This window comes from Corvus cornix, chromosome 8 (assembly GCF_000738735.6).
Source record: "Corvus cornix cornix isolate S_Up_H32 chromosome 8, ASM73873v5, whole genome shotgun sequence".
Taxonomy (NCBI): domain Eukaryota; kingdom Metazoa; phylum Chordata; class Aves; order Passeriformes; family Corvidae; genus Corvus; species Corvus cornix.
The window spans coordinates 10,448,675-10,476,556 of NC_046338.1; the positions used below are offsets into that span (position 1 = coordinate 10,448,675).

Below are 27,882 nucleotides of genomic sequence, written 5' to 3' on the forward strand. Positions count from 1 at the left end.
AGACAATCCAGCTGCAATCCCTCATTCTGTCCATTTGCAGAGTACTGAAGGCTAATAGGCACAGCCGGTTGTAAACTATTTTTTGTCTCCATTCAGTTTTCCGTCTCCTGTTCTCAGATTTACCAAGGCAAATCACAACTAAAATAAAATCACGCTAAAGGCAAATCATGCTAAAATAAAATATGGAAACTCAGAGCCTTAGCCAAGAAGCACACCTCAGTGGAAAATACAAACCACGAGAAGCAGGCTGAGTCTCCCAGAATAACAACATTTCTAATATACTAAGCAAAATGAGAGTTAATGCCATTGTGTCCTGATGATACAGATGCTGCCTCTTTTGTACCTCTGTGATACTAGTGGATTTAGGACTACAGGCGGCATAGCTCATTGAGATTTCTAGCTCTGATGGGAAGGGGACAGGAAGATTGCAAAGGTCAGCTACCGGCAAATCTGGGTACGTAGTATGTTGTTGCAGAGCAACCAAATGAAGAGACTGGAGAGGCAGCCTGTGGAAAATGGAGATTACTGCTCTTTTGAACTCTGCTAACACCAGAAATGGAGAGGAAGAAGGACATGAGGCAAAAAAAATGTCAAGGGATGATGCACCAGTCATAAGACCTCACCATGCTTGTGAGCACATTGTTGACTGGAATCTCTGCCCCCACCAAGCCTGGAATGTGATTTATTCTCTACCCATCATCCACAAGCTCTCACTGTCACACAAACAAGGTACAGCAAAACCACTGCGATCCATATGCAGAGGCTTTTGAAAGGTTTCTGCTCAGGCATAGCTGGATTAGATGTGGAAGGTGTGTTTCCACTAGAAAATAACCATCTTATCAGCCAATGCTGCATTTCTCAGCGGTCAAGTAGACACGGAGGCCTAGAAAATGCTCTTCTAGAAGTGGTAATATAAACGAAGTTGCATCATTTGCACTGATTATCAAAGCAACAAGGAATTCTTAGCAACAAGAACAGAGGTGCTGAGAGCCTGCAGTCTGGGATGATGGTCAACTGCCAGACTCACTAGCCCACACTTCAAGCATATTTACCCAACTTTCTCAAAGCTATGGAGAACCCCTTACCACCCTCTGCACATGGTTCTGTGGCCAGCATTCATTCTGAATGATCCTATCTTCAGTTTCTAGAGCCTAGAAATGCTCTAGAGACTAGTTCTGCTCTTATCTGCCCCAGTGAAAAGCTCTTACTCTGCCTGAAGCAGGAGCATTCCTCAAGCCTTTCCCTCATCTTCTCTTTGTTCTGTTGTCAAAAGAGATGCAGCTCTTCAACTACTACCCAACAACACAGTACTTCTAATTTTTTCCAGTTTTGTTTCTTCTCCCCAGGCATCCTCCCACCGACCAGGTCTAAAATCAACCAGCTGTAATTTCCCAGCCCATTCCCCTGTCAGTGTGGCCCACCTGCCAACTGCCTCACAGCACCTAAAAGAACTCCTGACTGGTTATAAAGCCCACAAATTTAGCTTTTACTTATGTTTCTCAGGGTAAGACCCAAATATATTACATACCTAGCAAACAAAAAGCAGCAAAGCATGATGGAGACAAAAGCACCTCAAAACATGGCACTACCAGAGCTTTTTTTTCCTTTTTAAAGCAAAAATATTTTCTTCTTTGATGATAGAGCTGAGCTAATCATTCACTACTAGAGAGAAGTTTCATGAGGCTTGATAACCAGGTCGAAAACCACAAGAGAAAGGAAACTTAATTCCAAGCAGCAGCTGCAAACTTTAAACACTGTGCCAGACATGTCACCTACACAGCACCCTGGCTACACGTGAAACTGGAAGCTGTCCCATCCACAGATACCGGCTCAGAAAGCAGCAACTTCAGTGGTGAGAAAATCCACCTGGGACATGAGGGTGGCACTGGTGTGTCACACACCAGTTTGCTGTAACTCAGCAACGTGCTCATTCCCAGGGATGTCAGGAACTTTCTGCCCTGTTTACCTGCAAACATATATTGTGAATAAGCAGATAGGCATATTCAAATAGGCCTACTGAATTTCCAGCTTCATTTGACCTACATAACTGAGTGCTACAGCTAACCCAAATACAGACACGTGGCCCTCCTGTGTGGCTGGTCTAACACCAGCTGCTGTCTTCTGATTCACAGGATTAAACAGCACAAGGCCAAGAGCAGCTCTAAGGAGTCACGAGAGCAAAGCTATTTTTATGACATGTTGTAAATGAAAAGGAATTCCTCTTTCAAAAAAAAAAGTATTCTCATGGTTTTATCCATGTAACTGAGAGCAAAATGTGGTTCACAGTTGTAAGATAACAAAATGCCATTAAAAAAGAGATTGTCCCGCGAAGAAAACGGAACTTGGAACATGTCAGAGGAGCTGCAGAAAAACACTGAAGATCTTTCTGATGAATGCTGTTTCACAAGTCGAAGCATAAACGACGGCTCACATACGGTGTGTCAGCAGACGTGTCTTCTATGTGCAAACAGGGTGATGGATAGACTGTACTATGGACTCTTTTGTTCAAAATGTAAGCTGGATTTTGAGCCAAACTTTGAAGAAATATTCCTGTTCTGAAATGTCTTAGGAAAGATGGAAGTTTTTAGTGAAAGGAATGGATTCAGATAATTTATGTTTGCTTTGTGGTTTTTGTGAATAATAATCCTTCAATGAAAACATATCTGAAGTAGTAGAGTTTCAGAAAAATCCTAAAGAAGAATAGGTCCTACATCATCATTATATACAGGGTATTTTGTTCCCATAAGGGACCAGCTCCTTTACTTCATTATTATTTTTATGATATAGTTTATGAAATGTCACACTCATGTAACATCTATTAAAAGGATACTGGGACTGAAAGGGTGAGATCCACATGTTAGTAATTGCTGAAGTAGGACTGTCTCACAATTTCAGCTGAGGACTACTGTTGTGAACACTAACTTTCCAATCTTCCCACAAGATTTTTCTTATATCACCACGTATCTAAGTGTTTTACAAACCATACTTTCACACTTAGAGCATCTCTGCAATACTTTGTGTGTGTAACATCTCCTCAAGAGGAACCCTCAGTGTCTAACCAGCAGAACCATTCTTCCTCCTTGCATTTCCTCTCTGCTATCCACATGTTCTACAGCTCCTACAACTACTCATACAAGGCTGAATGTCTTGCATTACAGAAATTAGTCCAAACCTCAGTCTTCCCTCTCCACTAGATAGACAGCTGTGTTCTAAGCAAGCCAGAATATAATTATGTAATTAAGAATAACATATGCACAGGAGAACTGAATTAACGTTGAAAATGCAATGTTATTTTTTTGTTTAACTTTTGGCAGCTTGATTCCCATAATCATAGAGCACTTTAAAAAGTCTTAAAGTGCCAGTGTTTTAGGAGTTTCCTGCCAGTTAGAAACCTTTCCATTCTCTGCTGTCCCCAGTACCCATCACTCTTTGACCTCCAACACTTTTGCTCTTGCCATGCATCAGAGCAGGCTACTGCTCCTTCCCAGTGCCTAGGTGACTGGGAGGAGGAAAAGGGGTTCCTGAGAGTCCAGGAGATATTCCCTGCTCCCTGGCCTGCTGTCCTTGCCGCAAACTCTTTGTGGAGAAGTAACTGATGAGAAAATCCTACTTAGTTCTTACATCCCTGAAGATGTTGCATCCCAGCTAACTGTGTGGGAGGACACCTGACAGGCAGGACAGCGGAGCCACAGTAAGACTGACAGTGCCTGGCACTGACGGCATCTAACAGCGCCCATGGAACATCAGACCAAACCCTGGGATTTCACAGAACAGCAGGAGCCCCACCAGGCTGAAGAATTGGACAATCTCAGCAAAATAGGGTGGGAGACTTTTTTTTAAAAAACAAGGATACAACTGTGCATTTTCAGTAGTCGCCTCATCCTGAGACAGCTGAGTTATTTCAGCTGAACTTTCCAGCTGTGCCAAACATGTGGCACGGAAAACATCAGCTCAAAGATGCTGGTGTAATAAAACAATAAAGCATTTTCCCCATTGCTTACAACAGAAAACATGAGGCGATCCCAACTACAAGCTTAGCTACCTGCTCCACTTACAACCATATGCCTGCTCAGGAGAAAAAAAAAAAAATTGAAAAAAAATTTTAAAAGCTGTCTTTGCAGGCTTGGGTGACAAAGCACAAGGGCATCCCAGGGCATCTGAGGACACCCATCAGCAAAGTCTTTTTTGGGGAGCTGAACTGATTCATGAGTTTGAATACAAACAGCAACTCACTAAACAACACATATTTAGACTAAATTCTTGGCACATTGCAACAAAAAAAGCTAAAGGATCACCACAGGAAGAATTATGGCCTAAAAACCCTCATCGCTTTCTGAAGTTATCTCAAAGTGAGATTCCAGGGAAATTTTTACATTGTTTTTACAGCAAGAGTACACAGAAAATCTGTCTTCTTCTAGTTTGGCATCTTTGCTGAAATGAGAAGCCAAATCATTTGTATGTTCACTGAATGTTCATATACAATATATACAAATTATTCAGCCTCCTCTAAGAGGAGAAGGCAGAAAGGTCAAAATAACAAGAAACTGGGAAGATGCCAGGAAGCTCCTGCCCTACTTTGTTTTCTAGACTTGCATTAATAATTGGTGTCTTACAGAAGAAGATTTTTAAAGTAAGATTATTTAATATTCTTAAAAGATTAGAATTTAAATAAACTGTAATCCAAACAGAACATTTACATTTAAAGAGTTTTTTTCCAAATAGTCAGAGCGCTGATTGCCTGGGCCAGGCTCCATATTTTCTGTACTTGTCAGCTGTGGGCAAATTTCATTTAATCAAAAATGACCAGGATACAAGTGATGGTCCAGATGACAAAAACTTCCAAGTAGACCTACCAAGCTATTGTGAACCCAACAGCGTGGTCATTTTCCTCCAATTTTATGCCTCTGACTAAATAAATAAATAAAAATTAAGACACTAACAGTTTTACAAATCTGTCTTAATTAAGAAGAGAAGAAACAACCTCAGACACATGCCACAAAATCACAATAGCAAGAATAGAAATACTACAAAAAAAAAGTCAGATCTTTCCTGAATCTCTCTTGCTTGCTGCCTTCATATGGCTTGGTCTATTTTCAGTTCTGTTGTCAGGAAAAGTGTTTGCATTAAATAGCTGCAAGCATTGAGGTAGGGGTGCTGCTCAGTCAGGAGGGGAAGCAGGTCAGGGATTCACACCTCACACACAGGAGCATCCTTCTCTCCTGGAGTAAGGAGCTGCCATTCCTCTTGGGTAGAACCAGAAGCACCACACACAGCTGGAGCACCGGGGGAGAGATAAATTTAGGAAGATAAAAGCACATGGGGAGTTTAGTTACCTCAGTGTTTATTATAGCAGACTGAAGATATAGGTCAACCCCCTGTCCTGGAGCCCTCGGTGCTTCGAGGCAGAGAAAATGTTACAAATTGCTCAGACAGCTCTAACTATGCAAGTAATCCATGGAGCCTGCCAAGGAACACATGTGTTTCAGGCATAATCGTCCAATCTATTCCTTTCTGAATTAACATCTGTCATCATGACACCATTCAAAATGACTGAAGACTGGATCATATTAACAACCACACATCTTGGATAAATATTTACGGTTTAGACTTTCTCCTCCCACCTCACTTTAAATAAAAAATGCAGATAGCAAAATTCCTGGAGCTGTGAAAGGGGAGTCTCTTTTCAGCCACTGACAGAAAGCATGTGATTTTATTTACAAAACCAAATCAGTGCTTTTCCCCTCCTCTGTGAGTCTTCACACCCCACACTGGTGAGCTTTTAGCATCCTGTAGTGTTGCAGTGCTTTCCAAAGAACTCTTTTGGGGAATTTTGTTATGCTGGAGGTTGCTCACCTCAGAGACTCCACAAAGCCTTCTCCCTCTGGATAAAGAAACAGATCTGGATAATTGTGCCCCAAAAAGAGAAAAAATTGCTGTGACCTTTTCAGACAACTGGATAAAGCAAACAACTTACTTCCATGACAAGCTGTCAGGTGTATTACTGGCTTGGTACCCTGCTCCTCATAGTCAACAAACGGGTCACAGAGAGTGAGGACAGGGGGTCCCAGAGTCACAGAACAGGAGGGAGGGAAGGCAACATGAGAGTGCAGCCCTGTCCTGCGTCCTCCCAGGACACAGAATTTTCCCAGACACTGGATTAAATCTGCATTTCAGAAAAAAAGATGTCAGCAATCAGTGCTCACCTCTGCAAGTATGTCATTTGAGAATTGTAAGGACAGATTTCTAGGAAATTATGTCAGTTCAGGCTGATTTTATCTAGTTGAGCTTCTAGCCACCACATTCTGCTATTTCTTCTCAGCACGGCTTGAGAGGCTGAGAGAAATCCTGCTGACATCTTTCTGGACGTCCTGCATAGCAGAGAGCAAATTCTCCTTCCAGTCCTTTACTCTCACACTGTTTGAGTGGAACTTGACCAAGATGTCCAGTCTTGATTTCAAGACATCAAGAGCAAATTCATCAAGCCTGTAGGGCAGATGTAGCAAAAATACTTATACTGATAAAAATGTGCTGCCTTTTTTGGTCGTTTGCCTAGCTTCAGATACACTTCTTCCGACAAAATTAAAAAGCCTTGTGAGAAAAAATGTTCCCTCTAGGTAGAGAGCGAGACTACAAGTAAATCCCTCCAAAATCTCATGCGTAAGCTAAATAAATTGAACGCAAATCTCTCAGACTAAGGGAGGCTTTGCAGACTTCAAATGATTCCTGTAGTTCTTTACTGAAGTGTTAACACAGAACATCTTTATTCTACTAACAGTTGCACGAATAGCTGATACCCTCTGGGTGACGTCTCAGTTTCATTGTTGGCCATGTCCTGGGACTTTTTCCATGTGCTGGATTCATGGTGTGGAGGAACATCTGCTGCACATGTGGGCCATGCAATACCCTCAGCAGGCATGGGCTGCACTGCTGGTAAAACCATGTATGGCTAGATGGGAGAGACACACACCTTGCTGCTGGAGAGGCCAGGTGGAGGTGAGGCCGTGTAAGCACTGGGAAAGTTGCGGGAAATCCAAGAGCTCTGTGGTGCAAAAGGGAGCAGGACACAAATCCACAGGCAATCAGGCAATTTCGTTAGCTCTGCTGTTTATAGAATTGTGTGTTTCATTAAGATCAGCACCAGATTTGGAATTGGTTTCTTTACATTTGGCTCAGATATTCCAGTCAAGCTGGGCAACCTGAGTTTACATGCACTATGACCTTGACATGCACCTACCGGGATTTGCATAATACTGGTGTCTGAATATTGCCAGAGCCTCCCAAAGAGGGTGAGTGCAACATGAACACCCTCCTGGTGCTTTTTCAAGACACCTGCACTAGCTCTTCAGCTGGTCCTCACACTGACTTTTTGAGATGTGGAAAAACTGCAGCTCTAAATTACCCATCTTTTTTGACTTCGGTTGAGAAGGAAGGAGTGATCAAATATCCAGGCAAGAGCAGCAAATGTCAGCTGGATGGCAACAGACATCAGAAGAGATTAGATGGTGACAATTTTAGGAAGAAATTGTCTCAGGATAAAGGAGGATGGGGAGGCAATCCCAGAAAGGATGTCCTGCTAGGGCAATGATACAGTCTTCTCAGGGGGCAAATCCTGTTTGGGTCTCTTCATTTAAGAACGATGTACAGGAATAGAAACTAAAGAAATAAAAATCTAACTGGAGCTCTCTGGTTTTCACATTACAGCTGGGATTACTGAGCCAGAAATGAAGATGATGCTGTCTTGGCAAATGTGGGATAAAGGTTCTTTAAGGACTGCTGATGCCTAGCATGGCTAAATGCTTCCCCTCCATTAATAAAAGTATAGGGCAAGGATGACTGGTGTTAGGTAACAGCAAGCAAAGCAAGGGACAAAAAAAAAAGGACAAAACAATGCATGGTGTGGGAAAGACTAGAAGGGCAGACACACCAACAATTTTTATTTTAATTTTAAAGAGAAACTGTCTAAAATTTGAGTAATCAATGATGTCATTCCTACAAGTATAGATACTTTGCAAACTTTTGATACCTGGATTTTTTTATTCAGAAAATAGTCTGGTTATGGCTATTTTTAATTTTCTTCATCTGCCCCACGGGCTTAGGTGAATGTGATTACAGATTTGTGGGTATTAATGGCTACCCAGTCCAGGTGGACAAATTTTATTGTCCAGGACACATCCACCTGGCAATATTAAATGCTATGAAGGCACATTGCAAAGGTACCAGGACGGCCCCTGCCACCAGCTGATGCTTGACAGTGCACTTACAGACATTGTGCATGCCTGGGTGGGAGCAGCTCTCAGCTATGTAGTGACCTGCCTAATCTCATTATACTGTTGCATGCAGGTATGTATGAAGGGCAAGCTCCAGCCTGCACTTTCCATACCAACAACCTTCCTTTGGGAATCTGGCCAGGAAGTCTCCCCCAAGGCCCATGTTGCAAACTGGGTCATTTGCCTACTGAGGTTCCTGTATGGTCCTCAACACAGTGCTACCTGAAAGCTTGTTAAAAATCACAAAATACACAGCTAAGCTTTCCTCCCTCTTTTGGTCAACAGGGACAACATTTTATACAGCATATCTACATATTTTCCAGTCTCTCTTCTAACCATGACTGGAAAAAGCTGGCTCACCTTCTCTCACAGAGCACCAGTGTTCATACTTCTTACATCTTCTGCAAATTGCTCTGATCTCCTAGGCCAGTCACAGGGAAGGATTTTTTTTTTCCATATGCAAGTCTTCCACAGTTCCCTTGGGCCATTCCCACCAATGCCCTGCAATGGTGAAACAGCTCCTGACCATGGCAGCACAACCCCCCAGGCAGTATGGACTAGCCTTCTACACAGCCAGAGAGATCAAACTTAAAAATCCCAAACGATGTCAAAACAATCATCACAGAAAGACAAGCTAACTTCCAGCTACTCTCTGGCAAAGGAATATGGAATATTCTCCACAGAATGCATCACACAGACTCTCCCACCTCATCTTCTCAGTCAGAGACTTGGTAGGAGCCAGAAAACTCTGCCTCATGTTTTCACTTTCTTACAAAGCATTTCCTGTGCTTCAACATTTAGTCAGCTGCCTTGACTGAGGTACCAAACCATCCTGATGATGTGGTAAGGTATTCTCTGCTAATTCCTCCTAGAATCCCCCCACACTCTGTGAGTGGAAATGGTTTTTAAACCATGTGCTAGGACCACAGGACAAGCACCACTGAAAAGGCTTTCTTGGCTCTTCCCCACTGCAAGCCTCATCATGTCCCCTGAGCAGGCTGGCTGCCTTACTCACCAGCCATGCCTCCCTATATTATACTTCTGAAGAGATTAGTTATAAATAGCTATTTAGGTGAAAACTCAAATTTGTGAAAGAAATGAAACAACCCTTAAGGTGATTTCTCAATTCAAAAGCTTTTCTCATTTATGATGGAGCAGAAAGTCCAGCTTCTGTTCCCTTTCAGCTGAGTCCAAAGAGAGCAGGAGCACACAAGGCAATGCCCAGCCAGACACATCTCTAAGCAGATGGGCTGAAGCTGTGTTTCAGCACAGGATGAGGCAGCACAAATCTGTAACCAAGCTTTGCATTCATAATGCATTAAGAAAACTGGTAGTGGATTTACAGCTCCACCACACTAGAATGCTGTCCCAAGAATCATCCCACGTGTCTTTCTCACAGTCCTTTAAAACCTGAAAAGATCCACTGTACACAAGACATTTAAAGCAACAAGCCCCTTGGAGGAGAAAACGGAAAGAAAACATTTGCAGTTCAGAAGCAAACTCTGGAGTGAATCTGCCAGTAGCACTGGCCACTCCATTTGTCACCAAAGGCAAGAGACAGCATTGGAAAAACCAGATTCTTCTTCCCTAGTGCAGACCCAGAGAAACCACCTGCTCAAGTGCTAGTCTCAAGCTCCAAACAAGCTGAAACTACACGCGTGTGAATGAAGCTTTACTTGGGATTGGACAGCAACAACAGATTAACAGCCTCACTATTTTCCTGAAGATGACAGGAAGAGCATGATGGCTCCTCAGGTTTGTTTTAGGGATGTAAACCAGCCCACAGGTAAGGCTATTTCATATCTGAGGAATCCACAGTGAACTACAGGGCTGTGACATTCACAGGCTGCCCTAGCAAACATGCAGCATGACAAGGCCATTAACTAATGGAAGAAGAGGAGCTCTAAACAAAAGCTCAGTAGACAGCACAAGTGCTGGCAACAATCCAGCCTTGGCTCCAGCACAGCAACACTCACTGATTGTGCCAGGAAGGTATCATAACACACATTTACCAGGACTAGGAGTAAGCCGTTGGGTTAATACAATAATGAAGTTCCCAAATAAAAACTTAAATAAAACCTTCCCTGCTGCAACATCCACAAGGTCTCTGCAAGCAGCAGTGACATGCTGTGACACAGGAGCAGGGGTTATGTTGTGCCCACTGCTGGAGAATGACGGCTGTAGGGCACCACTGCTGTGTGCAAGTTGTCAGAGACATGTCCCTGCAAGGGACAGACAACCCAGCCTGGCCTCGCTCACAGGCAGGTGCTCACTTGCTCCTATGACTTTCACTATCAAAGAGAACTTCTAGGAGCTGCAGGCGCTTTCTGCACAAGTGACTCCTCCTGGCAAAGGCTGCAGAGATTCCCACTGGAATCATCCACAGGCTCATTACTACATGAGCAGGAAGCTCGTGAGCTGCCAATTTCTAGTGGCACCTTTGGCCTCACTTGGCTGCTTTGTTGCCATGTGCTAGATGTTCAGGGATGTGAGCCCTAGCAAGCAAGAGAGCTCCCTCTAATTCACTAATGACAGGCAAGAAACCACCCTGGAACTGGCCTCAGTACCAGGCTGAGATGGCTGCTTTGCATATCTGGAGCTTGTAAATTCCTGTTTGTTTCAGGAAGCATCTACTCTCCATGCAATAGAGAAACTTTCAGCTTTTGACTCTTATTTTAAGAAGAGCGATATATATTCCTCCCCCTGCAATTCCTCTGGTACTCTGTGTATTCAGAAAAAGTTTTTGTCACTGAGAGACCCAGGCAGATGCAGAAGGGTACCAGCAGTGGGAAGCAGCAGGGTGGATCACAATATATATAGATTAAGTCTCTTGGCAAAAATTGCAGTCCAGGAGAAAGTGTAACTGTTCTGAGTGACTGTCCGTGAGTAATCCCCCTCTGGGGATGCACTGGCAGCAGTTGTTTCATCAGCAAAGGGGTGCCTGAAAGTGTCACAGGCTCTTGCAGCAATGATTCCAAGTCAACACTGCCAGACCAGTTACCACAGACGCACAAACAGCTCACATCTGTGACCCTTCTGCAACAGCCATGAGTTCATGCAACTGCAGGCTGTGGGACTCCAACCCACTTCCTTTCCACTTGTACACTGACTTACTAGGTCAGCATGGTGCAATACTCCCCTCTGCTAACCGTGTCACCTTTCTCCATCCCATACTCCTTTTAGATGCAACCAGTGCAATGATTTTCTCCTTTAGTTTATTTCAATGCTTGTCAAATGACTGAAATTACGTTACCAGTGTTTTAGTCGCTCAGATTCACTCACCCTTCCCCTTCTTAAAGGCAGGTCTGCATTCTCTGGTGATACAGTACTGCTCTAACTTCCTATAAGACTGCACTCTGGAGTGCCAGCTCAGCCAGAACTCTGTGATGGAGACTACCTTTGTTTTGCTGCTGACAGTGAATATTTAGCCAAAACTGTCCTTTTCCTAGAGTAACATTTTCTTTCAAGTTTTTACTTGCTTCCAGATATTTCTGGTTTAGTGTGAAATAAAAAGCAGTTGAGCTTTTATTTTTCCTTACATCCATATTCCACTGCTCCTCTTTCTGGATATAGTGTCTCCCAGGGCACTAAGGCATCACACAGCTCTCCAGGAGGCTGTTGCACCAGACTGTATGTAACATGTCAAATCCCCTGCCCCACTGTTCTGCGGCTGCTTCTGCATCACACTGATTCTTTTTCCATGTAACATCTTCTGAAAATCCTCCTCTCTACAAAGCACTTATCCCTTCCTCAGTATGCAAGTGCTGCCAAAAGACTAATACAACACCGAGCAAATCCCTCTCAGCTGCAGGGAGAATAAGCTTATCTGTCCACTGACCCAGCAATAAATAGCCACTCGCCTTTTATTTACTCCTTCTCAGATTAACTGCCTTTGATTTCACTTACTCAAGAGAGGACTAAGCAAGGATCCCAGTACCTGACCCGGAATCTCTGGTCCAGCAGGTCCAAGCTGCTCCAGGTGTCTGAAGGAATTCAGAAGGTTTCATTACCCACCTGTGACTGTACCACGGACACGCGCAGTTGTCATCAACAGTCACAGACAAAGGAAACATCGGGGGCAGAGATCAGCCCTTTTCTTTTGAGGAATGTGTCGACTTCCACAGCAGTTGCGCAGCAGGGTGCTTCCATTTTCCCTTTCTCCATCCTGAGGTCAGACTCCTGACTGTAACCACTGGTTTGCAACAGGGAGGAAGTCTTGCAGAGGGACATGTCAGATAAGGAATAAGAAGCTGTGGCATACAAATCTCTCAGGTCGTGCCTCTAGATAAACCCAGGAAACTAAGAAACTCCCCTTTCTCTGGAAAAGCAGCTGAGAGAGAAACAAGATCCTAACAGAGAGCACTGGGCAGGCATTTGTCATTTTGAACTTACCACACACTGATGAAAATACTAACACTCACTACTAGAACAAACACGCCTGCGTGCTATTCCCTTAGCACTGCTAGTTTTCTCTTGAGTAATTCCTATCTAAGAGACAGCACTTTCTACATTGGTTTCCTCTAGAAAAAGCAGCTGTGCAAGCCACCCACTTGCAGCTAAAGCCAGTGACAGCAAGATCTCAGCCTCAAATAGAGAGAAATAAGACTAGAGAGCACAAGACAGATGTTTTCCAGTCACCTGGGCTGCATCCTAAACTACTCCACAAACTGGCTCAGCAGCCTCAACAACTAACATTGATTCCCCTTGGGAGCTTGTGTAGAACAGGTAGGGGGTCAAAGGATTGAAAAATGGACAAAAGTAGTGCCTAGCCTTAATAAGGCAAGAAAGGGAAGAGAGTTGAATTATTATTTCAATTCCCAGAATAGCAGGATTAATTATTTTTAAGCACCTGAAAAAAAATAACAGACTGAGTAGCAACCCAGGTGGATTTGTCAAGAGCAAATAATTTTTTACAAAAAATTTTTATACAGATGAAAAATTACTGTCAGGGAGAAGCAAGACATGAACTGGAATTCAGTAATGCTTCTGACAGATTACTTTCACAAACATGCCAAAAATGTTATTGATGATACGACTGTGATACAAGCTCGGAAGTGGCCAAAAAGCTATCGAGGAGTTCTCAGTGGGCTCACTCTAGAAATGGAAGGATGTTGATACTTTGGGGTCTGCCTAGGAACCAGCATTGTTTAGTGTTTTCATTATCAACCTGGATGATGGAGTAAAAAGTATGTTTATTAAATTGCAGAGGACATAAATCTGGAAAGAATGGCAGGTATGCTGGGAAGCTCTGCCAAAGGAACTTGGCAATCTGGAGGAGCGTTCTGGAAGAAAGGATCAGTAGGGACAAGTACACAGTGCTGCTCTTTGGCACGAGAAGCCAACAGCACAAGCACAGGGTGTGGAGTGGGGGAAGTGGCTGCTCTCCAATTCTTCCTGCTACCTGGAGTCTCCAGGAACCCGGTGATCACCTTCAGTTCCATGCCACTGTGGAAAAGGCCATTGAAACATCAGATATATAAAGAGTGAGAACTGTGAGGTTAATTAATTATCTCTTTGCTCCTCCTTTTTGCTGTAGTCTGTACATTTTTGGGCAGTGCTCTTTAAGAAAAAAATGAATTAACTACAAGCATTCAAAAGAGCAACAGGAATTAAGAGATCTGGAAAACATCACCTAAAAGAACTGAAAAAACCCCAGAGTGTTTATTCTGAAGAACTGAAGGGTAAGGAGCCAATCACAAGAACACTGAAGTAATGCACAAAGCTCAAGTTCTTTCTGCTCTCTGCCAAGCTGGGCACTGAAGCACTCAGTTAAGAGAACTGCAATCACTCTCCCCAGTATAGCAAGTTTTGACAGACTATTTGCTGCATCTTTCCAAGAGCAGGGAATACCACACAAGAATCTAGTGATGATGACTTGACAGCAAGCAGCAGGTGGAAATTCAATTTGTTTTGAAGTAAATCAACCCATCCTTTGAACTTCCAGCTAAACGCTAGGAGTCCTTGCAACTGCATTCAGGTTGCAGGGCACTGACACTTCCAGGGCTTTCCCTTTCCCTGAATGAGGAACAAGGGCCTGACACAAAGCAAAGAAAATTACATTTGACTCAATTATTCATGTTACAAAAGCCCACTTGTGCTTGCCCAGAGGCTGACAGGTAACTTCATCTGTCTGGTAGCAAGAAAATAATTGCAAGTTGGTGCCAGTGTTAGACAAGAGCAAAGTATGAGCCCTTAAGGCCATCTCTGTAACAAGCGTATACAATTATATTCCCAGACTGTTTCGTTCTGTAAGTGATGAGCTGCCAACCTCCTCTCTCTGTCTCTAAACACACAATATAATATGCCATCTCCTGAATGCTAATCCATTTGTCTTGTTATTTGCTGAAAAGTCATTAAGCAACATTTGAAAACTGATATATAAGATTTGTAAAACAAGAACTATACCCACTATTTATTCGGGATTTCCTGACACAGACAAACAATCCACTGAATGAGAAGTCATTCAACCTGATTCCATTCGGGGTAGGTAAATTACAGAGAGCAACCCTGACTATTAACAGGTCCATGGTGCTTCAGAAGGCCACTCATGCAAATGAGGGGGTAAAATGTTTACATAGGGAAAGCAGTGTATTCACCATTTCAGTGTTTTAAAATGAGACTTGATACTGTTCTAGATGACACTTTAACCAAACACAAATCATGAATCTCAGTAACTGAGCAAAATATAATGGCTCATGCTATTCAGGAGGTCACATTAAGTCTGATTGTAGCCTTTTCAACAAGTTGTGCTGCTGTGCTGCTGCTGTCTCCTGTCTCCTCTTCCCCTCCTGTGACATCACATCTTTGTCCCCAAACTCCGATTTCTTCCCCTTACCATTGCTCTTTTCCTTCCTCTGCTCTTATATCCTAAGAGTCCATAAAATCCATGCAAAAGCTGGTCCTTTAAAATACGTTTTAAGATAACTAAAAATTAATTTAATTGTTCATAGTACACACTAACAATCTTGAATAGCAAGCCTCATCTGTGATGCAACACAGATTACAGACAGATGTCTTTGTAAAACATATTTAATTAAAGCTGAAGTCCGTGTAGGTAAAGGAAGTCTTCACTTAAATGCAGCAGGACACACAGTGGAACTCTCCTCAGACAAAAATGTGGCAAGTTTGATGGTGACATAATATTTGCCCACCATTATTAATTAGGTGACCTTCACAGTGTCAGCTGACAGTGTTCTTACCACTTTCTCCTTGTAAACAATGTATTTCAGCCACTTGAAATCCTGCCATTTGAATCCTGCCAGAACAAACAGGGAATCCTTCTCGTACTGCTCCATTTTCTGGATTGCACCTTCAGGATATGTGATCCGGAGTGTTGTCTTGCCACCCACATCTTTTTCAAAGCCTTTCACTGGAGCCGAGTTCAGCCTGCAGGGCAACCAGAGAAGACACTGTCACGGATTCCCACTTACACTCAGATTCCCACTTACACTCCTGTGTGTTGATGACACAGCAATCACCGCTGGGCAAGAGCTCCCTGTAGCAGCTGCTACAGTAGCAAATGTTAACTCTTGCAGTTCTTAATCACAAACACTTACGGAGGTTTGTACCAAGTGACAACAGCTTAATGAGAAGTTACTTAAATTCTGTCATTGAATATAATGCAAACCATTTCTGCATATCCACTCCTGTGATTTAAATAGGGTTGGAGGCTTTGGAAAAGGAAAGTGAAAAATATTGTCCTTGCAAATTTAGAGTAACAAACTAAGCATTAGTATTTTAACAGCCCGTTGCTCCTGTGATGTGTTACTTGGGTTCTGCAAGACTGTGCTGAAAGAGATGATGCAGTTCCACATCAGTTTAAACAAACTGAAACTTGTCTCATTCTCCAACCCCAGTCCAGAGTTTACACTGCTCAATTTGCCTGCAGTGAGGCCACTTAGGGAAATAAGCCAACTAATAATTCTCAAAAAAATCCCGAAGAAACAATCTGCACCTGGTTTAAATCCCCAAACTGGCCCATCTGGAGGGTGAGCTGCCTTGCAATGCCAGCACAAAGGAGGAGGTTGAGCCAGGACAAGGCTCAGCACCACTGCAGTCTCACTGACTCCACGGAGTTTCTGCAGTGGAAGTGCATCCCACTCTGAAAACACTCAAGCAGTTGCACAGCTTTTCTCTTAGGGATACTGATTTCTAAGGAGATGCTATGTATTTAGCTGTGTTTTTGTTAAAATATTTCTCAGGAATAAAGTTTTTTCCCTTGGAAAAGTGAACTGCTCTGGCATGAACAGCAATGATGACTTTCATGACATTAAAGTTTTCAGAACTTCAATTCAAAACTAAAAACCCAAAGCTGAGGAAATTTCATGTAACTTGGAATACAACTCTTGCTGACATCAAACAGCAGCCTCTGATGGCACAGCATTGCTTGCTTGAATTATTGCAGCATTCTTGACTTGGTGTAGTTCAGTACACTGGAAAGTGCTTATAGACTGCAAATTTTGCCATGTAGGAATGTTAATGAGAATCTGGATTTGTCTCTTCCAGCCGGGGTAAGCATTTTACATTGGAAAACTTTTAGCAGAAGAAAAATCTCTACAAAATCTGAAATTACATTCAAAATCTAGAGGAATACATTCTTATGCATTTTTAGCAAAAAGACTTACTTTATCACCAGGAATAAAACATTAAAGGCAAAAAACTTAAGAATCAGCACCACCACAATTTATACAGCAGATGATGTCTTTTTCCATGGTTTATAAACCCTTGCTTTGTAGCCTGACTTTGAGGTAACTAGACCTGAGTACAATGCTCCCAGCCAGCCTGGTCCCTTGCTTTTTCCTCTGTTGCTGACGGCACAGTCACACATCAGTCACTTTTTCTGTGGGCAGTATTTAAACTTTAAGGTGTTGTGTCTCTTTGGGGTGGATGACCTTATATAAAGCAAAAGCATGCAGCTCTAAGGGTAACAGAATACTACCAACACTATAAATACTATGAATACTATGCAAAGAAAGCTAGTTTTACATATTTTCATTTGTTTTCTTTAGGATGAGGAGGTGTCTGCAGTTGTCTCAAATGTCAGTGTGCAGCTCTTTGGCAGGGTTTTTCCCATCCCCAGCTGCTGGGTTCACTGTTTTGCTGCTTACTTTGTTAACACTCCCAAAACTTGGGAACCCTACTTTGTTTCTAGACAGGACATAAATCAAACCATTTCCCCAGGTGAGATGAACTCAGGTCTCCAGCAAAGGAGAGAGTGAACTGCTGATGGAGCCACAGTGATGGAGCCAGCACCATCAAGGCCCAGGGGCAGTGCCCCGAGGGCAGCGTGGACAATGGAGCAGGAAAAGTTCTGGCAGCCACAGCCCATGTCCACGAAGGTGCAGACTCCACACCTCAAACCCCTTCCCAGGCAGAATGCACTGGTGGTTAGAAATACAGTTAAATCTTGGAAAACCTCAGTTAGGATGTCAGGCCTCCTTGTACTGCCCATGGACAGGCAGTTTTCTCCACAGGAAGTTTCAGAGTGCTTTTCTCTCTATGTTCGCTGATTACAGGTGGAGCTTAGAGACACTAACTCCTAAACTTGGCACCATGAAGATCCTTTCAGATACCACTCAAGTTTCACCATCAGGTGAATCCCTACCTGGTTCTAAACAGGAATTTCTGATACACGCTTATTTTTGCCCTGTCTGCAATCCATTCTAAGGAGGCATTTCAGAGCCTGGATGACTGACTGCTGCAAGAAGTCCTGCCAGGTAAACAGTGTGACAGCTGGGAATAACATCTGCACTGAAACCTGATAATGTCTAGTTAAAGAAAAACAGCAACTCACTCCAAGCCCTTTTAGAACTGACAAAACTGAATTGGACTACCTTCACCACAAGAACAAAATTTCTTGCTGCAATTAGCAATCCTCACGTGGTAACACATGAGGCATCAAAGAACTCCACATACTGCTGGATCACTCCTTTGTCCACAAATGTACCACATTTTTTCACTTAAAATTCACTCCCTAGGTCCCAAATATCATCCTTCAAAGGAGTTCTGCAGTGTATGAAAAAGGATGTTATAATACAAGGGACTTCCCCAGCTTCCACAGGAATAAAGCAAGCAGTTGGATACATATCCAAGCACCTGGCTTCATTTAACCTTTACAGTTGACTTCTCTCTCCTTTATCCATCCCACCAACAGCACAGGTGCTTAGCTGCCCTCTTATCCTCTCAGCTTGCAAACTGACATAGATTTACTGATGTGGAGAGAAGAAGTTGAACTTTTCATTTGGAAATTAAATAGTGGAACTTTCTGATGTAAATCTTAGTGGGTGGCTTAGTCCAGATGGATTGAAACCATCCTTTTGCTACTTTTTGAACAATCTGAGCCCAAGGAAAGGCTATAACCGCACTTTAATTCAGCTGAAATAACTACAAGTCACCTGACTATGACAAGTAGTAAGAGCTCTTTGTTAGCAATTGATAGTGGGATGAACTAGGAGAAGGCTGTAAAAATTTTGTCTTGTTCTGAACAGACATCCCCGTGTCCAGCACACTGATGGAGAAGCAGGGAACCATTCACAGGAACCAAAGACTGAAAAGGATCTTCTTGGTCTTTTTGTCCAGAGTTAGAGGATGTTTATTTCTCTCTGTATTTTCTATTCTTTCCTGACACATGGGAGAGAATAGAGACTGTGACAATTAATGCCTGTCTTAAATTCTTGTATTAATCTCTTTCTTTCTTCTACCATAGCTAAGAATTTGCTATTTGGCACCACATCTTAAAGTTGACCAAAGTTGAGAGAGATTGTATCAGATACATTTCCTTTAATATGAAATCAGTTATCTTACTAAGGAAAAAAATACCAACTTAGACTATGTTAAACCAGTTTTATAAACTTACATTGAAGTTTATCCCACTTTTATTATTTACCATCATAATATTTTGTTACTCATGACTCAAAACCTGCTGAAAAACTCTGCAGTTTTTTTTTTTCAGGTCAGACTAATGGGTCTATAGTTCCCTAGAGCACATCCTCCCTCCCTCCTACACACACTCTCTCACTCTCCATTAGTACAGGTATTATGTTTGTTAATCTCCAGTCACCCAGAACGCCTCCCTGACTTGACAGATTTATTACTAAGAGTTATGACTAGACCTGTGATTTCACATATCAGCACGTTTTTCAGGCATTCTGAGATGGTGATGATCCACGTCCTCTGCAAAAGCAAGAAGTCCTAACTTTGACTGTGGTCCTTTGCACTCCCACCACTCTGCTTCTGCTCCCTTATTCAACATTGTCATCTGCAGTGACACAGAGCCAAAGTATTGCCAGTTTCTAGGGCACACTTACAGGTGTTTAATCACTACTGGGTCCTCTCTCATAGAGGCTTCCTGCTTCCTAACATCCTATGCTGCACCATTCTTAGTCCTGCCCATCCTGACTGTGAGGTGTAGTTCCTGGGGAATGCTACATGTGTATGACCAATAATACTCCCCTGAGCTACGTAGGGGATATATCTGGGAGCAGATCCAACAGTGTGAGTTACTGCTTCACCACCTAAGGGCATCACAAAAGCAGCAGCTTTTAGAAAGGAGCTATGAAAGGAAGGTTCAAGTTATATCATACAAAAGACCATATTCCCAAGAAGCTGTGGAAAACAGAAAGATTGAGGAGTGCCTTTACCCTTTGATGTGATCATCATTTATAACAAACCTTTTAAAGCTCAGATCTATTTTTCCTCTCCCTGTAAGTTAATGCTTCCATACAAATGGATATTGTCACTAGTACAGGTTAAAGTTTGCCTGCACAACAAGTGAACTGATACAGAAACTGAATATGTGACAAGAAAACTGTAATGCCAAAGACTCACCTGATAACAACATCATAGTCATCAATTTTTAATCCCAGTGACTTATTTGCAAGTACTCCACCATTTCCCACAATAATACATCGCCGGCAGCTGAGACTGGAAGAAACAGAGGAGAGAGGTGATTTTTGTAACAGAACTTCAAACACGCAGAGAGTACATATTTAGTTTGCACGCATCTGAAAACTACAGGAAACCTCTGTAAATACCAAGAACTAAGAGGGAGACAGAGATACACTTGATCCCCAGCTCACCTCATCATGCCCAGGCATTACACGTGATAAACCGCTTTCAACACCTCGCACCACGTGTGGCCTAATGAGATGAGCTGTCAGGACAAGCAGCTCCTCTCCCCCACACCCCTGGTCTGATGGGCTTGAATCAAACCCATCTGTTTACTTAAACCGTCTCATTATTCATTCAGCACTGAAATAACAATAAACCAAAGGCTTAGTGAGGAAGTCTTCTCTCCAAGCAATTTTATGAGTGCAGGAAGATCTTGCCAGGTTATCTGGGGTGTGCTCACCTTGCTGAGAGCAAAATTGCTGCTGCTATCGTGAGACTTCAAGAGACAGAAAAACATTAAATTCAGAGAAAGAAAGACCCACAAACGCATGCCTGTCCAGTCGGAAACATATATGGAGACACAATAGGTGAGGAAGGAAAATAACCTTAATTAACAAAGAAACAGGAAAGAGAGGGAAGAGAACAGCTTCTTGTGGAACCCCGAGTCACGAGAACTCTCTGCAGCAGATGTTAAAAAGCGATTTTGTTTTGAAGACAGAGAAAGGACTTCTTTCCAGCCATCTAATCCCAAATGCAGCTGGCTCTTCTGGCAACATGCCTCCATCTCTGGTAGTTCACTGAAGGAATACGTGTCTGCAGAGCCTTTTTCGGAAAGGGTCCAAGGCAATCAGTTGTTTGGAGCAGATTCCTGAGCTAGGCAGCCTTCCTAGTTGCAGGCACAGTCAACTGGTCGCTTCTAGGCCGTCCTCTCTGTGGTAAGTCTAAAGAGCCAGCGTGAGGAAAACTCTACTTATGTGGGATCCCTTTTTTGCAGAGCAGAGCTGGAGTGCACTCAAAAGACTGAGCTAAACCACTGAAGGTCACTCTGCTGACAGAGCCATTAGCTGGAGACACGTGCAGAATTAACAGCACCAAGAAATGCTCAGGAACAGCTTCCCCTGCCCAGATAAAGTTCCACTGCAAGATCCGAGCCTTTCCAAAAGAAAAAACTTCCTCAAGCAGATGGACATATTAGCCCAGTGTCCCCAAGGGCTGAAGAAGTGTGTTTGTGATAATCAAACCACAACAGAGAAAGACTTTTATACATGATGGCATAGCAAAAAAAAAAAAAAATACAGCTCTGGCAACAAGGAGAAATCAGACACAAGAACTGGTTCAGGCAGTATATTGTGACAAAGAGGGAAGGAAGAGTCAGCCCCAAGTACACCAAAGCAAGTGACAAAGATGGTAACAGCTTTGTCAAAACCTTTAAGGAAAAGGTGCTGCAGGAGGGAGAAGGACATAGTTCGGTTCTGGCCAAGTGACATTTCAGATGGAAATACACTCTTTTGATGATTATGACAGGAAAGTTTGGCCGCCTGAACAACAGACTGCTGGGTGAAATGCTGTAATTTCTCTACTCAGCTGTCTCTCAGCTATGACTCTGAATTTTCTGTTTTGAAGAATACCATGCTGAAATCCAAATGCTGCAAGCTCCAGGCACTCCACTCTATCCTCTTACTGTTAGGATGTTGTTAGCAATTCTGAATACAGATCTTCTTGTTTCATCTTCAAACCACTTAATCGCTTTCTTCGCTTTTCTGCTAAATTAAAGCACCATCTACTGTCAGTAGTCCCTTCCACATCTGCATAAGATCCACTTGCTGACAAAGCACTGTGTATAAACATTTTCCTCTCACAGGACAGACTGGTGAGCATGAACTGCTGCACAAGAGATAAAAGAACCAGTTCCACCAGCCTAAGCTATTGCAGCAGCTTCATGGCCCAGTTCCCACACAGGACTCACAGACTGATTAAAGCCCACTCGTAATCTTCTATTGACCATATAAACTGGAGTGAGCTCATCACATCTTGCACAGTATAGCAGCTCTTCTAGGTCTTGAGTCACTCTTGCAGTACCTCCCTGAACAATTCTCAACTTCTCTCCAGATCTCCAAAGTACTGATTCTGGAAAGATCGGCATGCAGAGCTAATGCTGCTCAAGGCAGAGTACCTTTTACACAGAGATTTTACTTATATCATTCCAATCCTCTTCTTACAGTCATTGGTTTGCAGAATATAATCTTCATCCTGTAAACATGACTTGCATTGTTACCTCTGTGATGTCTGATTTTTGATTTGACTCCAGTGAAGGATGCAACAAAACAGCTAAGACTGACCTGGCCCTTCTACTCCTTACTTTCCCAGTCTTTGGTTCTGGCAAATTTTCTTAGTGTAATTTCACATTTACTCCAGACTGGTTTTAGCCCCTGTGAACACCTGCCAGCAGGATTACACAAGAGGTGTCACTAAAGGATTAATTATCAACTCTGACAATAACTTTTTAAAGCTGTGTAACATATCCTAGCTCTAAAAAGGATACCTCTAAGTGGTGTAGTACAGAATCAGAACATAATGGACTGAGACAAATAACTAATGTGTGCCTCTAAGAGATTACCTTTATCATTCAAGCTTCTAGTTCATCCAAAAAATACATCCTCTATATGGCAAGATTTCATTTCCACAAATCCAAAGTAACATAACATCAGTTATGCCGCCATCCTAGCTCTGTCCTCTGCAGGATTCTCCTGCAAAACCAAACTAATCAACTTACAACCATCTCTTTATTATCTCCCATATTTCTCCAGGAATAGCACAACATTTGCTGATCTATCAAACATTTCAAGAAGGGCTAAAAAACAAACAGTAATAACAAAAATAATTCTTTAGTTAACTCTTTAAACACTCTTCAGTGCTTACTGACTTAAAAATACATACAATTGTCCTTTAATATCCTTGTAGTTACTAATAAAAAATTCACAAAGTATTTCATTGTTGCTGTAAAATGAGACATCTTTCTATCTTTACCCCCAAAAGTGAAACAAATACTTAACTGAATAGATCTGCCTTTACTCACTGTAACTGATAGGTTAATCACTTTTGCCCAGCTTCATATCTGAACCACTCTTCTACCCTCATGGTTCTGACATATTTAAATGCATTCTCCTTTTTCCTTAAGTCTGCAGATAAGATTTTTCATTAGTAACTATCTGACCCTAAGGTCTCATCTTTGATCTTCTAACAGCTTAAATTTCTTTCAAATGTACTCTGTCTACTGATGGTGCCTAAGCATGGGAAACCTGCATAGTCATTGCTGGCTCCAGGCAAGTTTCTGGGTGAAGAAACACACAGTGCAAGCAGCATCGGTTACAGCTCAATTGTTTCTCCACAAAGAAGCGTGCAAACACCTTTGTGCTTGTTTACACAGTATGTCAAAGCTCTATTTCTTTTCCAGAAGAGCTCAAGGACTGAACACATCAGACACAGCCCATGTTTCAGTTTGCTACCAGGGTGGTATGAAGGATGGTCATGGACTTTCCACAACAGATACTCCCTAAAGCCCTAAGCTGGGAGCTGCAGCCAGATGTACAGACTCTTGACACAGACACTCCAAGGTTGAGTTCATCTACACCAAAAGCAGGATTCATGCAGATTTTCTTGAACAATATACCATTGTAAACACATGTATGTGTTGTAGCAATTCCTACTTCCCCTTCCTCTCTTATCGAAGTGCTTCAGGGATTTATCGGGGAGAAAAAGCCTTTCTTTACGCAATTTTGGAATGGGAGGCTTTGAGGAAAGATATAACAGAATAATTTAAAAATACATCTTTAGGGTAGCTGGTGCTTAAGGAGGCTTAGCATATTCTGGTTTGATCTGGCTGCTGTTACTTAAATGGGTGCTATCAACCTGAACCAGATGGACACACTCACCTCTCTTGCTCTATCAAATTCCTTCCTCACTTGTTCAGGTAATATACTGCATTAGTAAAGACTGTGATAGTTATAACTCAAACTCTCAGTTTTCTTTCATTACCACCTGGAGGCAATACAAAAAAGGTCAGTCAGGTTTTTATATTTATGTCTTTACATAGGAAATTTACATGTCATCACCACAGAGAGGTAACCCAAAAATCCACTGAAGTCCAGCCAGCAGATGGGCTGTGGAATTAGAAATCAAGCCCTGATCCATTTGCAGAGTGAGGGACAGGCCACTGGAGGAGTCACTAAATCAAGCAGTGAAAATGTCATTAATGTCAGTGGGCCTGGAAAAGCCAACGGAGGACAAGAAGTTTCAAAGATGAGGCCCACCAACACCTGTGTTAGGGAGAAAGACATGTCAGCTCTGAAGGAAGAGGTCAGTGGTTCTAGAGAAAGTTCCTGGATCTCCAATCTTTTCCAGACAAGCTCAGGGATGAGTTGTAACTACCCTCCCAAACGCCACTGCAGCTTCAGCCACTGCAGCTTCACCTACCCCCTGCCCTGGAGCAGGAGCAGGTTACTGTTCAACACAACAGTGCTGTAATAAGGAGTCATGAATAAAGCAGGGCACCAGGTACGTGGTGTTACAGGTGTGAACCACAGCCTTTGTTCACATGCCCTCCAGCTGCTGCTAGTTACAACACAATGGAGGGATTAGTTGAAGTGAGTTGGCAAAGCTGCTGTGGGATGATGAAAAGTGCATGCACACCCGGAAGGATCACGTTTGCCTCATTTCAGCACCATGTCAGTACATTGTGTCAGGAAAGGTGCATCAGGATGCCCTTTAGCACAGGGATAATCAAACAAACAAGTTAATTTCCAGGGCTTATAAGAGGCAAGTGAATGCAACCTCTCAAGGATCAGCTTTGTGAAGGAGGGCAGAAAAGGAGAAGCTTGGGTAGGAACAAGACCAAAGGCTTGGTGTAGAGATCCTCCACCATACAACTCTAATCCTCTCTTTCCTTCCTATGCTCTCATGTACTGCTCTGACCTCACCTTTCCTGCCTCTCCCACCCTTCCCCTGGGAAAGCTGCCTCCAGTGTATAGTTACACGAACACTTATTCCAGTTGGCTGGGCAGTGCTCACCCTCCCCACCCATTCCAGTCTCTGCCTCACCTGCTGCCACTTCTGCTCTGTGCCCACACTCTCAGTGGACAGGGAGCTCTGGAAATGAAGTCATTGGAATAACCTGGGTTGAGACAAAAACTCATAAACTGGATCATCTCACTGATCCACTTTAAAGTCCCTTTTCAAACAACAGCAGCAGCACAAGGAGAAGGGCAGCAGCAGCAGCAAATATGGCTTCTTAGACTGGCTTTGCCAACAGAGAAAATGTTGGTGTAACTCCTTGCTGAAAAGAGGGTGAACCTGGAGCCTTTTTCATGCTTCTAGAATCAGCCCACTAGACTTCTGAGAGCCTACAAGTGGAAGGCTTCACAAGATCTCCCAAACATGACCCCTTTTACCTCACAGACTTGAGTTGGGTCTCTTATCTAGGTCTTCCACAATAAGACATTTACTCAGTCCTTTATCACAGAACCAAGAACAGTTTGGGTTGGAAGGGATCTTTCACGGTCCCTAAAGTCAGGCCTTCTCCAGCTGCTCCATGGTGTTGAGCAAAGGGGAGAGGTCTGGACTTTCTGCTTGACCAGTGAGCAGGAAGGGAGTAGCCAAATTCAAGGCTCTGCTCCCAGCACCCTGGGGCTGCCATGGAGAGTAACTGTTAGGATATACTTGGAGCTTGAGACAAGATGAGGAAGGAGCTAACCTTCCTCCACCAGTCTGCTCCATCAACTTTTCAGGAATCCAAAATGGCAGATACCCATTGCTGCCAGCACTGGAATTCAGTGAGGACCACAGCTGAAGAACATTTCTGGAACCATACCCAAGTCTTCATCTGTGCCCTACTCAACAAGCTGGTGTCCTAGAGCAGCACTGTGGCAGCCTTAACACCTCCGACAGTTCCCAAGCTCTTTCTCCTAATAACTCTTCTGTTGCAATTCCATCCACCTCCTCCTTTAGGCTCTCACCTTGCAGCTTGCTATCCCAAGCTTTCTTGTCCCTTTCTCTCACACACACTTCCATTTTTATCCTTCCTAAGACCTGCTCACGTGGAAGGGGTTTGGGAGGTACTTGACTGTGAGGCACATGTACTACACAACCAACATCCACTGATACAGATTTATCACAATAATTCCCAAGGAAACAGTACTTCCCCCAGATATCTGTGTGTTTACACACCACCAAACCTTGTTACTGGAATACCACAGAAATACTACCCTGTTCCTGAGGTCTCATTTGCACTTGGTATCTCAGGGACTTTGCATACATTTCATGGGGCTTGAGTGTTAGATCTTTCCTATATCTGCACCAAACCCATTATAAAGAGCACAAACCAAGGTGAGCAGCTCATGCTAGAGTGGTTATGTTTCAGAATCTCCTGCAAAACTACTTTTAAAAAACCTGAAACATTCTACTCCTCACAAAACAGGTGAGCAGCAAGGGTCACAATTACATTAACCTTCACTGCAAGAATCTTCCACCTGCCCTCTGTCATTAACACTAATTTCCTACGAGCAACCTTCTGAAAGAGTCTATATGTGGATTTTTCAACAGATTAAAATCTTAACTCTCCAACCAGAACTGAGATAAACCCCAGATGGATGAGACTCAGTTGTGTGCAAAATCTGTAAGAAGGTCATTTGTAAAAGGGTTTTACCTTCTGGACATAATTTCTCAAATTAATCCAAAATCTGAAGGCTAACCCTATCTGGCACTGCTGTGAGGCAAGGCAAACTTCAAAGAAACCTAAATTAGCACATCGACTGTGCAAGACTAAGAATAAACTTTCACACAGAGAGTAACTCCCAGCTACATCAGACAAGCTCTACAATCAGCATGAGAGATGTGGAGACCTATGGAAAGGCTGGAAAAGCTTATGAAATTTGTCATGAAAAGTGGGCAGAAGGGGAGCTGGGCCAGGAAATAAAACCCATGTGTTTAGAAAGCAGGAACTGTGTTGTTAGCCTGAGTCAAATACTACTGGAAGGAATTATTACCAGGACTTTGAAAAGAGATCATGTCTCAGTAAAAACCTCTGACAGCTTCTGAAAAATCCTACCCCTAATCCGGGAGATGGCACTAAACCAAAACTGCAGGACAAATGGAAGGAATGACAGAAAAGCAAGGACAGAAAGGACTGAAGGACTATCATTGGGAAGCTGAATGTAAACATGCCAGTGAGTTTCAGAAACAACCTCTACAAACAGGACTGAAGAATCACAGGAGCTTCTTCTAAAGGCATCAATTCAAATACCACAGGACCCAGGAGACTGCTATCCTGTTCATCCTAGCACAGGCTTGGTCAACACAACCAAACATTCCTACTTTGAGAGAGTGAGGTATTAGTGAAAAACATTGCTGAAATAAGCCAGTCCCTTCTTTCCCTCTAAAGTTTCTTTTGATCCTGTTGCTCTGTCAGAAAGGCTGGAAAAGAGCAAAGTGTTTATTGAAAACCTGCTATTAGCTAATTTGAAAACGGGGCAAGAGGACACCTTGTAACAACATATGAAATAATAGATTAGGAAATAGTCAAAAGGTAAATGCTTTTTCCTACTTATGTTTGACTTAACAGAGGTCTCCAGAGTCTACAGATTTACTATAAAGAGAACTCCATTTTCAGCTCCTGATTTACTCATCCACATCCAAATGTATTGGCAGTAATTTCCGGCAAAAAATGTCTAAC

At 42.8% G+C, this 27,882-nt stretch overlaps 1 protein-coding gene across 8 annotated transcripts in view; it reads right to left on the minus strand.

Annotated features, from left to right (window-relative positions):
* The window catches only part of ST3GAL3 (ST3 beta-galactoside alpha-2,3-sialyltransferase 3), a 192,496-nt gene that overhangs the window by 30,177 nt on the left and 134,437 nt on the right, over nt 1-27,882 (minus strand). For all 8 annotated transcript variants that reach the window (XM_019291537.3, XM_039555684.1, XM_019291540.2 and 5 more), the window contains 2 exons: nt 20,094-20,189; nt 15,467-15,653 (listed from right to left, as the gene is read on the minus strand). In XM_019291537.3, the coding sequence (XP_019147082.1) occupies nt 15,467-15,653; nt 20,094-20,189 (283 nt within the window). The remainder of the gene's footprint in view (nt 1-15,466; nt 15,654-20,093; nt 20,190-27,882) is intronic.